The following is a 15,522-nucleotide window of genomic DNA, read 5'->3' as shown; positions in this document are numbered from 1 at the left end:
CCTGTAGCCTCAGGACACCAGTCGACCGTCCGCATCTTTGTTGGCGCGGTCCTAACGCACACGTGTTGTTATGACAACTCCCGCGCAAGTAAGCGATGCGCGCCGCGTGACTTGTCTCCGTTCGGAACACGAGCCAATCATCTGGCCAGATTCCTCCCTGATCGCGCGCTGGATTTACAGTTCTGAGGAGCTGCTTAAAAAAATTACTTAACGGTCGCCATGGGACAACACGGCGCCAGGTCTGCCCTATTTCGAAGTAAAACCTTAGTTTTAAGTTGAGGGCGAAGCCAGGTGAACTAAACTACTGGACAGAAATGAGTCTAAGATGCCAAAATATGTTTAGACGGACTCCAGCGCTTATTTGTGGAGAGAGGAGTGATGCCAGACGCGCGGAAAAAAAACAACATCACCAAAGATTCATGATTCAACTGTTTCCAACTTCTGTTGAAAGCCAGCTGGAATGACTCGCATTTTACAAGTATGTGATATTTTCCTATCAAAGCATTCCAGTATATGCGCTTTTACTTTATATGAGCAGTCCGTTTTGAGTTTATAAGCTCATATTCTCTTTACTTCCGCAGGTTGTGTGAATAAGTTCTTACAAAGCAAACCTCGCCGTAGAAGTTGGTTCGGGATGCCAGAAAACATCGCTCTTCTGACAAACAGCACAGGTTCGAGCGCGCGTCCCGCCTGGGCGATAGCGGTGCTGGCCAGCGTGCTGATCTTCACCACAGTGGTGGATGTTTTGGGGAACCTGTTAGTCATAATTTCAGTGTTCAGGAATCGGAAACTGAGAAATGCTGGTGAGCTTCCATTCATCTTTCTGGGTTACGGACCGCAAAGCTCTTCACGTGCCATTCACGTGCCATGTAGTGTTGTATGGGTATACAGTTAATGAACAAGGTAATGAATGAATGAATTAGTAGACTCGTTAACGACTGACTCCCCTTTGCTTGAAAGTAATCTACTTTGACATGCAGCCTTAAGCATAAATTATACATGGTGAAACAACGTGCTTCTGTGCTCTGACATAGCTTAAAAAGGGTAAACCGTTTAACGTTATAACTTCCTAATTTATTAACATCTTAGGTATAGACTAACATCATAGAGTAGGGATGAACGATTTTGTATTACACTTACAGAAAAATATAATTTAAAGGAATATTCTGGGTTCAATACAACCTGTTATAACTTGTGTATTATTTGATCTGTAAGTTGTTTAATAATTGTTTAAATCCCGATTTTGCAGGATTACGGGGTTTATGCGTGATGTCATCATGGCAACAGAGTTGTAAAATTGGATATAACTTTACATAGAGAAAGTTAGTAAGTGGTTTTATCACACTAAAATTATGTTAAAACGTATATATTGTTTACATTTTGTGTCTATACTTTTGAAACAGTGAGTATTTTAATGTTTATGGATTGGCCCCATTCACTTTCAATGTAAGTGCCTCACTGAAACCCAAATTTTTGCTTTTGAAAATTAAATGGAAATGAATGGGGAAAACAAGTGGAAATTAAATTTTGTGGTTATCAACATAATATGCCACAAATGCAGTCAATTGAGATAGAACCCCAAATATTCCTTTAAATGAGTAAAATTCAATTGTCACATTTAGCCTATGCAGCCATTCCACCCAAACCACAGAAGTTAATCAAGCTTTTGGACAAATCAGAGAAAAAAGTTTGCTTAAAATGAAAAAGCCAAATTTTGAACGGAATATGCGAAGTTCCAATCATTATGCCAACCATTAACTAGTTTATTGTTATATATGTTCAACTTGAATTTAGTGCAGGAATAAGTCATGGTATTCTTGTTTATAAGTGTTTTTTTTTCTTCTTCTTTGAGGTCTAGCTTTGGCTAGAGAAAGTTCACTTCACCTTGACCATGTCATCAAAAATTTAGAGTGGCTTATCGCTCTCAGCAGTCTGGGCTTCAAAGACCTTCCGCTGTAGTTTGCCATAATTGGACCTGTACATAAGTGAAAATATGGCACCCTCCTGAGCCTTGGTAGACCCTCACTTTGACTGAAAATGTATACATTTGATGCGTTTCTTTCTATCATTAAGTTGACATTACATTGAATTACCCTCTCCAATGATCCCCTACTGCATAAGCAAATTCGGCTGTTTACACATTCACCTTGATTTTTCTTCCTTATCCTCTTAAAATAAGTGTTTTTGTGTCATTGTGAAAATATGTTGAAAAAATGTCATCTAATCGCAGTCCAGCTGCTGTTGGACTTTCAAGGTGTGACACTGAGCAATTCAGAGGAGAAAAAGTGATTTCAGCCCTTTCAGCACCTGTGACAGCGTATGCATGCATACAGTATATGTGTAAAAGAGTACACTCACTGAGCACTTTATTAGGAACACTATGGTGTTGTAGCCCATCCGCCTCAAGGTTCGATGTATTGTGCATTCTGAGATGCTATTCTGTTCACTACAATTGTACAGAGTGGTTATCTGAGTTACCGTAGCCTTTCTGTCTGCTCGAACCAGTCTGGCCATTCTCCGTTGACCTCTCTCATCAACAAGGTGTTTCTGACCGCAGAACTGCCACTCACTGGATGTTATTAATTTTTGGCACCATTCTTCGTAAAATCTAGGGACTGTTGTGTGTGAAAATCCCAGGAGATCAACATATATAGAAATACTCAAACCAGCCCGTCAGGCACCAACAATCATGCCACGGTCGAAATCAGTGAGATCACATATTTTTCCCCATTGTGATGGATGATGTGAACATTAACTGAACCTCCTGACCTGTATTTGCATGGTTTCATGCATTGCACTGCTGAGGTGAACAAGTGTTCCTAATAAACTGCTCAGTGAGTGCATATGTATGTGTTTGTGGGGTTGCTCCACACACTGCTGATTCAATTGAGTGTGGTTGCATTCAGAAGCCCTTGACAGTTTGTGTATCTGCAGGGACATAAGTAAGGAATAATTGACGATGCATCATGACTACACGTTGTGACCGCATTACCACCTCGGGTGTGCATTATTTTTCAATAATTCAACAGAATGGTATCAATTATTTAGCTTATACCATGGTTACCATAGCTTAAGACATCGTTCAGGGTTTTATCTCAAGACATTTTTTTGCTTTTTTCCCTAAAACGCTCTTGTGAGTGGAACTACTTTCTTCCACCACAGATTCAGCGTCTTGTTTTGATACAGTTGAAGCCTTCGTTGCTAGTTTGAAATCATCACTTTAGAACTAGCAACAGAGGATAGCGAGGCTTGAGCTGCTTTACTGGAGCACTTACTGGAGAAATAAGGTAGTGCGTTTGTGTGTGTGTGTGTGAGTTTGTTTTTGAGTGATCGAAAGAGGGAAACTCAGAAACTGAGAGAGATCTGTTCTGGGATTACCTTTATTTGTAGCAGCTCTCGTCAGGAGTAACATTGCTTCAAAATCGGCAAGATGTAAGTTTATGCACTTCTCAGCAGCAGCGAGCGTCGCCATTTTTGTATATAGCTTCTCCGATGTTAACCTTAACAACTGTTTTTAACCCCGCTGAGATGCAGTGCGCTGACATGATGACTCTGTTTTTCGCTCGTGAGTAAGTGTGTGCATAATGCATATAATGTATGTGTCCACGTGTGTGGGAGTGTGTGTGTTAGAGGGGTAGGGGGAGCGTGAGGGTGCTTCCCACAGATATTTCTGATAATTTATGCCACGGGTCTGTTGAATGCTTGATTCTGATTGGTTGACGGACATTCTAAGGTGTTCAATTATTTTTCAAGTAAACGCATGGCTATGAAGTAGTTCCAGGACTTGACCGCAAAACAGTTCCGTATCAATTTGCCAAATTATTTCAGTTATTTCAAAGAGCCTTACAGGCTACCATAACAAAATAACTAATTAAAACAAAGACATTTGGTAAATACATCAGATAAGAATAACAAACAATGTCTATAATATCCTAAATGTATTTCAATTTCGATTGAAAAGCATCCTTGGGCTCCCTCTCTTTCTCTGTCTCTCTCTTTTGCTTTCGTATCACCAACACACACACACACACACACACACACACACACACACACACACACACACACACACACACCATGCATGCTACCACTGCAAAATAACCATATAAACAAAGACATTGGTTAAAGTAAATCGGTTAAGAACGTCAAACAATGTCTATAATATCCTACATTTATTTCAATTTCAGTTGAAAAGCTCCCTCGTCTCTCCCGCACTTACACACACTCACACACATACATACTCACACGCATGCACACACACACACACACACACTGAGACTAGTGCCATGACCAATAGATAGAGCCGCACCCCCACGACTGATCAATATCAACAGTTTCTATTAACTGAAATAACTTTTAATATGTGAAAATGTTTATGTTTCAATGTATTTCGCCCTAATCAGCCTCACCTAGCTATAGTGGAAAGCACCCCTCCCCCTCTCTTTCGCTCGCTCGCACACACACGCATGCGCACACACACTACCTTGTTACTGCAATGTTGAAAATCACCGCTAGTTCTAAAGTGACGTTTTCGAAGCTTTTGAGCTGCATCAGAGCTAGATACACTTGATCAATACAACATTTTCTATATTTTCTGAAATATTTGTGTGAAACCCTCTCGCACACCCCCTCCCCCTCTCTTTACACACTCCCACACTCTTGGACACACATACATATACGCATTACGCACACACTTACTTGAGAGCAAAAAACAGAGCCGTCATGTCAGCACACACCTGCATCTCACTCAGTAAGGTTGAAAACAGTTGTTAAGGTTTACATTGGAAATATGGTGACACTCGCTGCTACTGAGAAGTGTTTAAACTTACATCTTGGCGATTTTGAAGCGATGTTACTTCTAACAAGTGCTGCGGCAAATAAAGGTAATCCCACAGGCGATCTCTCTCAGTTTCTGAGCTTCTGTCTTTCAATCCCTCAAAAACAAACTCACACACACACACACAAACGCACTAACTTGTTACTCCAGTAAGTGCTCCAGTAAAGCAGCACAAGCCTCACTATCCTCTGTTGCTAGTTCTAAAGTGACATTTTAGAACTAGCAACGAAGGCTTCAGCTGTATCAGAGCAAGATGCTGAATCCATGGCGGAAGAAAGTAGTTCCACTCACAAGAGCATTTTAGGGACGAAAACCAGAAAATGTCTTGAGATAAAACCCTGAACGATGTCTTAAGGTGTGGTAACCATGGTATAAGTGCAATAATTAGCGAAAGAGAGAGAGAGAGAGAGAAATAGAGGGCGCCAAAGGACGCTTTTCAATTGAAATTGAAATAAATTTAGGATATTATAGACATTGTTTGTCATTCTTATCCGACGTTCTTAACCAGTGTTTTTGTTTTAATTAGTTATTTTGTTGTGGTAGCCTGTAAGGCTCTAAATAATTTGGTGAAGTGATATGGAACCGTTATGCGGTCAAGATCTGGAACTACTTTATAGCCTTGTGTTTACTTGAAAAATAATTTCACATGTTAGAACATCTGTCAACCAATCAGAATCAAGCATTCAACAGACCCGTGGTGTAAGTGTGGAGAGCACTCACACAAGAGCACACTTCAAAGCTCATGCTTTCGGATTGAGCAAGAGCCAGACTTCTCTGCTTCAAAGGCAAACTCACAGTCTTATATCACCATGTGTCTGATAGACACTCCTGACTCTCTGCCTTCCTTCTCCTAAAGCTATCCGAGCACAAGGAGGTAGCATCAATGGCTCATTAGACTGAGTATGAATACTGTCAGATTTTATGTGTGGTTAACCCTGCAATGGTTGTGGCAACTGCCGCTATCTTCTCTGTGAAGGAGGAGAATTTATTCTTTCATCTTTCAACCCTGGATCATTACCGGCGCCAATCAGGCATCTCACGCAAACAATAACCCTGTCGCTAACACCCGGATAGGCATGAAAGTGCAGGGAAATGGCACACGGAAAGAACAGGAGCTTTTGTGGTGTATGACGTGTGAACTAACAACAGGGGCAGTGAGCTGGGAAACAAGAGAACTAAAAGCCTTGTTCTCCCAACAAGTCTCTTAGAAAGTGAAATTGTATGTTCCCACAATTGCACGTACGGATTCACCTCACAATCACCCTGTCAATCAACGGAGGCATGGACATATAAGATTTACAACTAGTTAAAATCTCTCTCCTCATCCACCTTCAGTCTTTTACAATAACAAATCACACTCTGATGAGAAGACAAATATGAAAGAGTCTAATAAGACTTTTCTCTGCTTCTCAATTTGTTTTTGACATGTAGGGATTCTGTGATCTATGTTGGAGACTACTGTATGTAGAGGAGATATGCCATGCTTTTTTAGTCAAACCTTTATGACAGGTTCAAATTCAGAATTACTGTAGAGCTGCCGGTTAAAAGCACACCATGGCTACCAGTGCTTCTGAAGTGTCCTGTGGCTGCTCCACCTTGTACTGTCCCCTGTGTGGTTATGTATTCATGTTTCTAGGAAGGGGGATGAGTGCCAGGTCCTAATGGTGTCAGAATCCTGGCAGGCCCATGGCCATATGTGTAAGTCCAGTAGTGTGGATGTTAGAGTGCCCAGTGTGACCATCACAGTACTGAGGTATGTGTGTGTGATGAAACTGGCATTGTAATCCACCAGAGACTGGAAAATTGAAAGGGCAGACAGACAGAGAGTGTATTTTTGTTCTGTGATTGGAGAATTGCAGTCTTACAATTTAAATACCTATAAGTTAGACCAAATAAGACATTAGAGGATGAGTGATTGCTAAATGACAGTGACTGTTATGGCGTTAGCTGTAGGTTTTTATTAATTTAGATAGTCAAGGTTCAGATTCATATTTCAACTTTTAAGTTTTAGTTCACCCAATAATCTCAAAGAAATGGAACAAGATTTAAACAGAATATTGTAAATTTCATAAAGGAATCACTGACTCAAAATTAAAAATCATTTACCCAAAGGTGCTGTAAGCAATTTTGTTTTACGAAATGGTATACAGAAAATATTTCTACTCCCTGAAAGATATCACTGACATACACTACCGGTCAAAAGTTTAGGGTCACTTACTCATTCTTTATTATTATTATTATTTTTCACATTTTAGAATAATAGTAAAGTCATCAAAACTATGGAAGAACAGAAATGGAACTATAGGAATTGTGTTGTTTCTAAAAAAAAAAAATCCAACATAAATAAAAACGATTAATATTTTAGCATATTCAAAGTAGCCACCCTTTGCATAGAATTTTCAGAAATGTACTCTTGACATTTTCTCAACTAACTTCTTGAGGTATCACCCTGAAATGCTTTTTTTCAGAGACTGTTGTGCGTGAAAATCCCAGGAGATCAGCAGTTACAGAAATACTCAAACCAGCCCGTCAACAAGCACCAACAATCATGCTACGGTTGAAATCACTCAGATCAAATTTTTTCCCCATTCTGATGGTTGATGTGAACATTAACTGAAGCTATCTGCATGATTTTTTTTGCATTGCACTGCTGCCACACGATCGGCTAATTAGATAATCGCATGAAAAAGCAGGAGCACAGGTGTTCCTAATAAAGTGCTCAGTGAGCGTGGTTGTCAGTTGAAGACGCTATTTTGCTGTGTTTAACAACCTTGGGAACACGCATTAATGCTTCTCTTCTGCTCTGTGTCGGTCTCAATGCTATCTTTAAAGTGCAGGGTTTTGGAAAAAAAGGGGTGTGGCTAATTCAGTGGCTCAGTCTTGTGGAAGTTTAAATGGCTAAAATTGCTCACAGCACATTTAAGTACCATTTACACTCCTTTCATTAAACATTAGTAAACATGAAATCAAACAGCAATTTGCTTTATGTCAGTCCATGATAGGGTTGCGAGTTTTACCAGTACTAATGAAGTATCGCGATGCCAAACAAATTAAAATGGTACAATATCATCGTTGTTATTTTCAGTACCATATTACAGTATGCTGTCATTGGCAAAATTATATGAGATGTGACAGTTTTGAGATGAAATCAATGACAATTTGAAAATAAAATAAAAAAACCTCTGGATATGGCCAAGTGTGATCATTAAACAGCAGAAGGATGTAATTTAATTAAATAAACAGTCACATGCGCTGTATGCTACATGATGAGGTGCCTCTCTGCTCTGTCATATGATTCACACACACACGGGCGCACGCATGCGCACACATTCACACAAACTCAACATACACTGCTGGTGCTTATTTTTCATGCAGTGTTTTTACAGTATAAACGGCTGTTAACCCTTAAATGAACTCCTCCGGTGCAGCTCAAAGATTTCAGCTCGAGAGTCATGCCGGGATTATCCCAGCATTAATGGGAAGCTTGATATAACTAACCCATCAAAAACAGGAAGAACTCAGAGGTCTGTTAAACTAAAAGTCCCGTTAAAATGAAAGCTCTTTTCAACTGGATGCGTGAAATTGAAGACAGAAAAATATAACTACTGTATAAAAATGTACTATTCTAGCAATAATACTTATAATAACAATTATATAATATTAAATGATTATATTATTATTATGATTATTGTTATTATTATTATTATCATCTGTAAACAATATCACAAATGCAAATGTATTATCAGAATGTTGTGATTTTCATTAATACTGTGAAGCTCTGTTCTGCAGCATTTTATTTTACCAAAAATAAAATTGCAATTTTTTTGTAAAAAAAAATAAATAAATTTAAGTATATTATAGGAAAGTAATTATTATATTTTTATTTGATTAAAGCTGTATGTATCAATTTGATTAAACACCAGTTGATCGTAACAATTAAAACTTTTAACATGGAATCCAGAAAAATTTAAATAGTCAATTTTACTCTTTACTCTAGGCCTTAAAAACAAGTAGGCTTATACTGTACTGTATTTAAGATAGTCCTAAAGAATGAGGCTTAATGTCAAACTGAACTTGAACTGATAACCCATTGGTGTAATTAAACAAAGTTTTGGTTAGTTTGTCACCATTTCATTTAATTATTTTTATTCATTATTTTATTATATTTCATTTAACAATCCATTATATTATACTATCTAAATATGTTAAATAGATTTATTCAGTGTTGGGTAAGTTACTCTAAAAAAGTAATTAATTACAAATTACTAATTACATCCTCTACAGTGTAATTAGATTACTGTACTAATTATTCTGTCTGAAAAGTAATTCCATTACTTATTACTAATTACTTTCTAGAACCCTTATCAACCTCAACCAAATGAAAAATACAATGATAGACATGAAACTGTTCTTTTAATTCTTTCAAATAAATAATATAAAATCAAATAAATTATTCATGAGCTGGCCAAAGAATTTATGGGGTTGCATTAAATTAGAAAACATGAATTTAAACATTAGAAGTTAAATTTTGATTTTAATTACACTATTGTTTTATATAGAATTATATAGAGTCTATACAGTATTTAACACAATTACATCAGAAGTAACTGTAACTAAATTGCTGAAAAATTAAGAGTAATCCCTTACTTTATCAATGAAAACAGTAATTTAATTACAGTAATTAATTACTTATTAATGCATTAAAACCAACACTGGATTTATTAAACGTACGTTCTTTCCTTTTCATTTTGTTGGATGTTGGTAATATTAGTTCCGCTTTCACTTGTTGCCGTTGAGAGTGTAATAAGGGTGACACGCTCTCTCGTGAGATAAACAAATGACAGGAGAATGGAAGAAGAGCGCATGTTTCTGGACTCTACAGGTTCTACTGTTAATGCTGTTTGCTCAGCAATCATTTAATAAAGATGTTTGAATTATACCCCATCTTGTATTCCACGTTATTATTATTATATTTGAGCCTGGCAGAGACTGAGATGCTGCTACCGCAGATGATAATAAAAACCACTTCACGCAGGACGTGCTGGTTTAGTGTAAATAAATAAGCAAACGGAACCAAACTCTGAGCACTTCTGTTACTCTAAGCATGAGATGGAGTTGTGGAACACAGAACCGCTCTTAAAACACTGTAATAATGCTCTAACTTAATATAGACTGGACAGAGCAGCGCAAATAAACTTTGAAGTGAGCAGACTATTTATTTATATAATTAAATCGCTGCTCTTTACGATTTAATAATCGCATGAGGTCATATCGCGATTTTGATTTTATTTCAAATAATTGTGCAGCCCCAGAGCAGTGTGAATTTGCGAAAGTACAAATTAGATTTTCAGAAGATTTCCAGAGAATACAATCTTTTCCTCACTCAAAGCTACTGAATGGCTACAAAAGACTTAGAATATGGTGCATGAGCCGTATGGACAACTTTTATGATACTTTTTGACAGCCCCTGTTCACATTCTGCTTTTATTGCATGGAAAAGAGCAGCGTGAACATTGTTCAAATTTATCCGTTTCCACAGAAGAAAGTCATGCAGGTTTAGAACGACAGCAGAGTAAATAATTTTCAAATCTGGGTAAATCATTCCTTCATGAAGTTTTCAGAGAAATATTCTGCTTGAAACATGTTCTGTTTGTGTAGTGGGAAATTTTGTGCACATGCTTTTTAATGGCCACAAGGCTTTGCACGATTAAACATAAATTGGGTCAGTGTCCATCCACATAGCTGTTAAAGTGTCTGCAATGCTGCTCATATAAGGTGTGTATCTGTGTTTTATCTATGTTTCTCTCTCTCTCTCTCTGAGCGTTTTTGTCTTTCTCTTTCATTTTCTTGTCTCTGCCTTTGAGCCCAATGTAAGTATAGTATAACTATCCGAACTGCTGTCCTCACCACCTGCCTCTGAAACACAGCAGGGTGTTGATGTCATGCATTAGTGTGGAACACCTCTGCCTGTCACACAAACAGACACACACACACACACACACACACACACACACACACACAGCTTGGATAGAAATGAACACAGAGGATGGGTGGATGCTTGTTTGACATTTAGCAACTTATGAGGAAGGAAAAAATGAAGAAAGCGTTGAAGCCTTCAAAGAAAGATCACCACCAGCAGCATCAAAAGTCAGCAAAATCTACATCCCATGTACCCAAGATAATTTTAGACAATTGTGCTTATTACATGTGTCTGACCCAAATCAGCACCATGGACAGCAATTGAACAACAGTCTTTTTCAGATCCAAAATCTTATCCAATTTCTTTCTATATCTGTCATGAATGCATTGTGATTATTTAAAAGAAGAAACTTGTGTAATTGTAATTTACTTTTGGGCAGTTTGACTAGAAAGTGTGGTTGGAATGGAAAGCTGTAGGTTTGTAGGTTTTTATGCACACTGCTGGCTGACGACTGTCTTAACAGTGTTAAGAGAGGTAGTAAGAAGCCCACCTGCTGCTTCAGTGCCTGAAAACCCTCTTTATAGGGACGCAATGCTATTTCCATAAGCATCAAAGTTTAACGTGGCTAGGGTCTACTCTGAGTGAAGCAACACATGGATTTTCCAGGCACTTTAAAAGACATTGAAGACCAGGAATTGTACATAAAAGGCCTTTAGGACAGCAATATGGCAGTGTTTAATGAGTGCAGACAATTATTTGTTGCTCTATTTGCTGTGCTTTCCTTAGAGCGATATCTAAACCTAAGGTCTTGAATAAAAACAGACTGATCGCACTGTGAATTTGGCAACAGTTGGTCTTAAGTTTGGCTGCTTTAATCAGTCTGTGCTTAATGATATTCAAATCACTGCCCCCAGTGGCCAAAGCTTGAGGTGTTGTTGAACATATGCAAGAACTCCTGCAGACTGTAGCTCGATGATTTAGTGAATCTAATCCTTTACGTAATTGATTTTGGTGATCCATCCATCCATCCATCCATTCATCATCCATCATCCCTCTTTCTTTTCTGTATGTCTGTCCGTCCGTCCATTGTTCGATATCGATATTTATCACAATGTACATTTCATACCATTAATGGGAAAGGAAATGCATTCCACATGTTTGTTAGACCTCAAGAATGAATGTAAACATATTTGTTTACAAGTAAACCCAGGGTTCGAGTTCAGGGGGGATGCATCCCCCTTGTTAAACCACCATCCACACTTACCATCCCCTTTAGATCAATTGTATCATGTATTGCTTAGAACTGATCATGCAAGTAAAAATTTTAATTCTCTACATTTGATAAATAACAGACTTTAAATAACTGTGATTAGCCAATCAGAATTTGATTTCAACATTTGTGAGGTTGCCAGATTTCTATAGGTGAAATCCTCCAATCAAAACACAGTTATTATTAAATATTCTGCCAGGGTGACACTTTAGTCACACAATCTGGCAATCTTGAGTACGCAAGCTCTCTCACCACTGTGGCGCCGGTGTTCTGAAAACACTGGCAAATAGGTATGTTGGAGTTTAGTGATGGGTTGACATGTTCTTCCCAGTGTGTTCACATGAAACTTACGCCAATGAAGGTAATGCACATTTTCGAAAGTTTTGCAGACTTTCAAAAATGACCAAGAGAACAGTTCAAGGAAAACTTTTGTCTTTCTTAAAAAGAGAGAGAGAACAGAAGGTAAGATATTGCTATGACAAGTGTCCACAACATGTACATATTTGTAACTTTTTTTAATTTTCAGGGTAAACGCTTTTGTGTGTAGAACAACTTTTTTACACCACTGTTTAAGCATCCTTCATAGAAACAGCCCAAGCTTCCGTCAGTTCGGTTATTAGAGTAGACATTTTTTTTTGTGTCTGTGACTGTGAGTGAGTGATCTAGAGAAAACCCTTTTTCATGATCATAACGTGGATTCTTTTCACAAAATTCATCATAAAATACAATAACATAGGGTAACAGGTTCAGATTATGGCAATGTGTAAGGCTAAGGTGCCCAAACTTTTTCCTACAAAGGGCCAGAAATCAAACTTGATTGAGGGCCGTGGGCCAGCTCATATGGAGGGCATTTTTTACCTTTACAAAAGGTATTTTTTTCTAAACTTATAAAATGACTCTCTCGTCCTTTTTATGTCAAACTCTTTAATTTAAACAATTAATTCAATTTTAAAATGGCATGTTTCTATAATTACAAAATTGCATGATCTCTATATTGCATAATGTGCATTGTTACTGAAACAGAACTTTTTCTCATTCACATATTTCCAAATATTGTAACCATTAAATTAACAGCCTACAAAACGAATGCACCGACACCAGATTTGGAATGAGGAGCTTTAAAAAAAAAAAATATGCCAATTTATTAAAACAATGTAAAAATAAACATTTAACAATGAACATTAGTCAGAGATTTGGTTCATAAACTAAAAGTGGTTAATGTTCTGTAAAATTATTATTGTATCATTAATAACTTTTTATTTAACATTAAGGCTATTTAACACATCCAGATATTATTTTTATTATTTTGTTATTAACTACATTGTAGCATTTAGTAATTTTAGCGCAGAAGCATGACACTGAACTGATGTGGAGCGTGAGAAGTGCACATCTTGGTGCGAGCTTCTGCCAACGACTCGGCAACATCTGCACAACGGGGCATGAAACAAATCATTTTTAGTGAAAATTCAAATGAAGATCACGATGGACATATTTGGAACTATATCAGATTGCAGGGGGATTTTTTAGCCCAGAGCCCCCCGTTAATTTCCGACCCTGGATGGAACAAGAGATGGAGATGAGAGATGTAACAGGTGTTTAAGTGTCTCTCTTCATCATGCAGCTGGTACGTTACACAAAGCATTTTTGCTATTTCTGTCTTTCTTGCAAATATGCTGCATTATGAATAATACAAGATATGAAAGGTGTTCGCCGTCACGTGCTTGCAATGTAAACAGCTTTGATGATTATAAACAGGAATGATATAGTTTTATTGTGTCGCTCGCTTACAGAGACACGGTATAACGCCATTTGCATGTGGAATTAACAGGTTTAGAAAGGTTTATGCATCCGTAACATCTTATGTTCAGTAACTATGTGACAAAGCGCTCCTTACTGCGTGCGCTTATACTAAATTCAACAAGTGCTCAAGGTGCTGCTAACTGCTGCACGAGAGAGAAAGGGAGAGACAGAATGGATGTACTCGTGCAGCTTCTGGAATAAAAATTTTAATGCAAAAACAAGTTTATTGATTTGATTTGTTCATCTGTATCTAGTGGTTTACTAATTCGCTGCTGCACTGTAAAGTGATTAAAAGTGTGTGGGATTTTTCCATATTATGGGGGTGGAACTTGTGGGAATGAATGCAGTTGTGCACAATACCCTGAAAAAAGAAATGCTGGCATGACTAGTGCAGAATAATCTTTTGTTATTTCTAAAAAAAAACGTAGCAGTGAAATAACTGAAATGATTCATATTTAAAAATGCTTTTGTCCACCAAATCAGAGTCATTTGGTGTAACCAACATGCAGGTAGCCATTGTGTTGTTTATGTTGACCATAAAAACCAAAAACAGAGCATAACACCTTTAGACCCTCATGACTGAGTGTGAAGTTTTAAAAAACATCTGATTTATTTTGTTCAAGTCATGTTGTGTAACCCTGTGTTTTGTCAACATTTTTGACAAAACAATTCATAATATTTATAAAAAAGTATTTTTTACCTTGAAAAATGTTTTTGAAAATATTTTTTTAATTAATGATGAAGTTGTTTATACTCATGTATTCAAGGTGCAAAAAAAGAATTAGAATACTTTTTACTTGATGGGTACACACCATGACAATTTTAAAACGTACTTTTCTTTTTTAGAATATGCTACAAATTTGTTCAAAAATTTATGAAACCAAATTGGGCATACAGACATTTGACTCCACTGAAAGACTTTGTGACACTCCACACTCCAGCTCAGTAGGTGGCAGTAATGCACCATCAACTGGATTGCCAACCACCAATAAACATCACAAGAAGAAACACTTTCTTGCCTGTGACAGTGCTATAGATCATGAAAAAACATTTAACTAAATAGTACATTAATAAACAGAAATGGTGTTGATGTTGGAGTTGATGTTGTGTTCAGTCGATAGCTGTATTGCATTGTCAGTGCTGACTTGTTCTGTAAACAACGATATCTTATTAGCCGGATATCTAGCTATTGGCTACCGAATAAACCAATACCTCATTACTGGTTTCTATGACAGCAGGGCTATGTAGCTGCTAACCTGCTCATACTTCCTAACCGCCTGATTTCATGATTGTGATTTAGTTAGTTAGCTGTAGTGTTGGGTTCGAGTCCACCTTAGTCAAGTCTGAATTTCACAACTAAGAAAAACAGTTTGTCAATATACACTGGTGGCCAAAAGTTTGGAATAATGTACAGATTTTTCACTTATGGAAAGAAATTGGTACTTTTATTCACCAAAGTGGCATTCAACTGATCACAATGTATAGTCAGGACATTAATAATGTGAAAAATTACTATAAAAATTTGAAAAACAAAATACAATTTGATGAGTTCTCATCAAAACATTTTATGAGTTCTCACCAAAAATCCTCCACGTGCAGCAATGACAGCTTTGCAGATCCTTGACATTCTAGCTGTCAGTTTGTTCAGATACTCAGGTGACATTTCACCCCACGCTTCCTGTAGCACTTGCCATAGAT

The 15,522-nt window shown here is 37.4% G+C and overlaps 1 protein-coding gene across 1 annotated transcript in view; it reads left to right on the top strand.

Moving 5' to 3' along the window:
- Window positions 1-449: 449 nt before the first annotated feature.
- Window positions 450-15,522, top strand: part of LOC127433398 (melatonin receptor type 1B-B-like) — a 44,410-nt gene continuing 29,337 nt past the window's right edge. The window contains exons 1-2 of the mRNA XM_051685270.1: window positions 450-478; window positions 582-803. Of these exons, the coding sequence (XP_051541230.1) occupies window positions 635-803 (169 nt within the window). The 5' untranslated portion in view covers window positions 450-478; window positions 582-634. The remainder of the gene's footprint in view (window positions 479-581; window positions 804-15,522) is intronic.

This window comes from Myxocyprinus asiaticus, chromosome 43, assembly GCF_019703515.2.
Source record: "Myxocyprinus asiaticus isolate MX2 ecotype Aquarium Trade chromosome 43, UBuf_Myxa_2, whole genome shotgun sequence".
Lineage (NCBI taxonomy): Eukaryota > Metazoa > Chordata > Actinopteri > Cypriniformes > Catostomidae > Myxocyprinus > Myxocyprinus asiaticus.
This window is presented reverse-complemented; position numbering and strand designations above follow the sequence as displayed.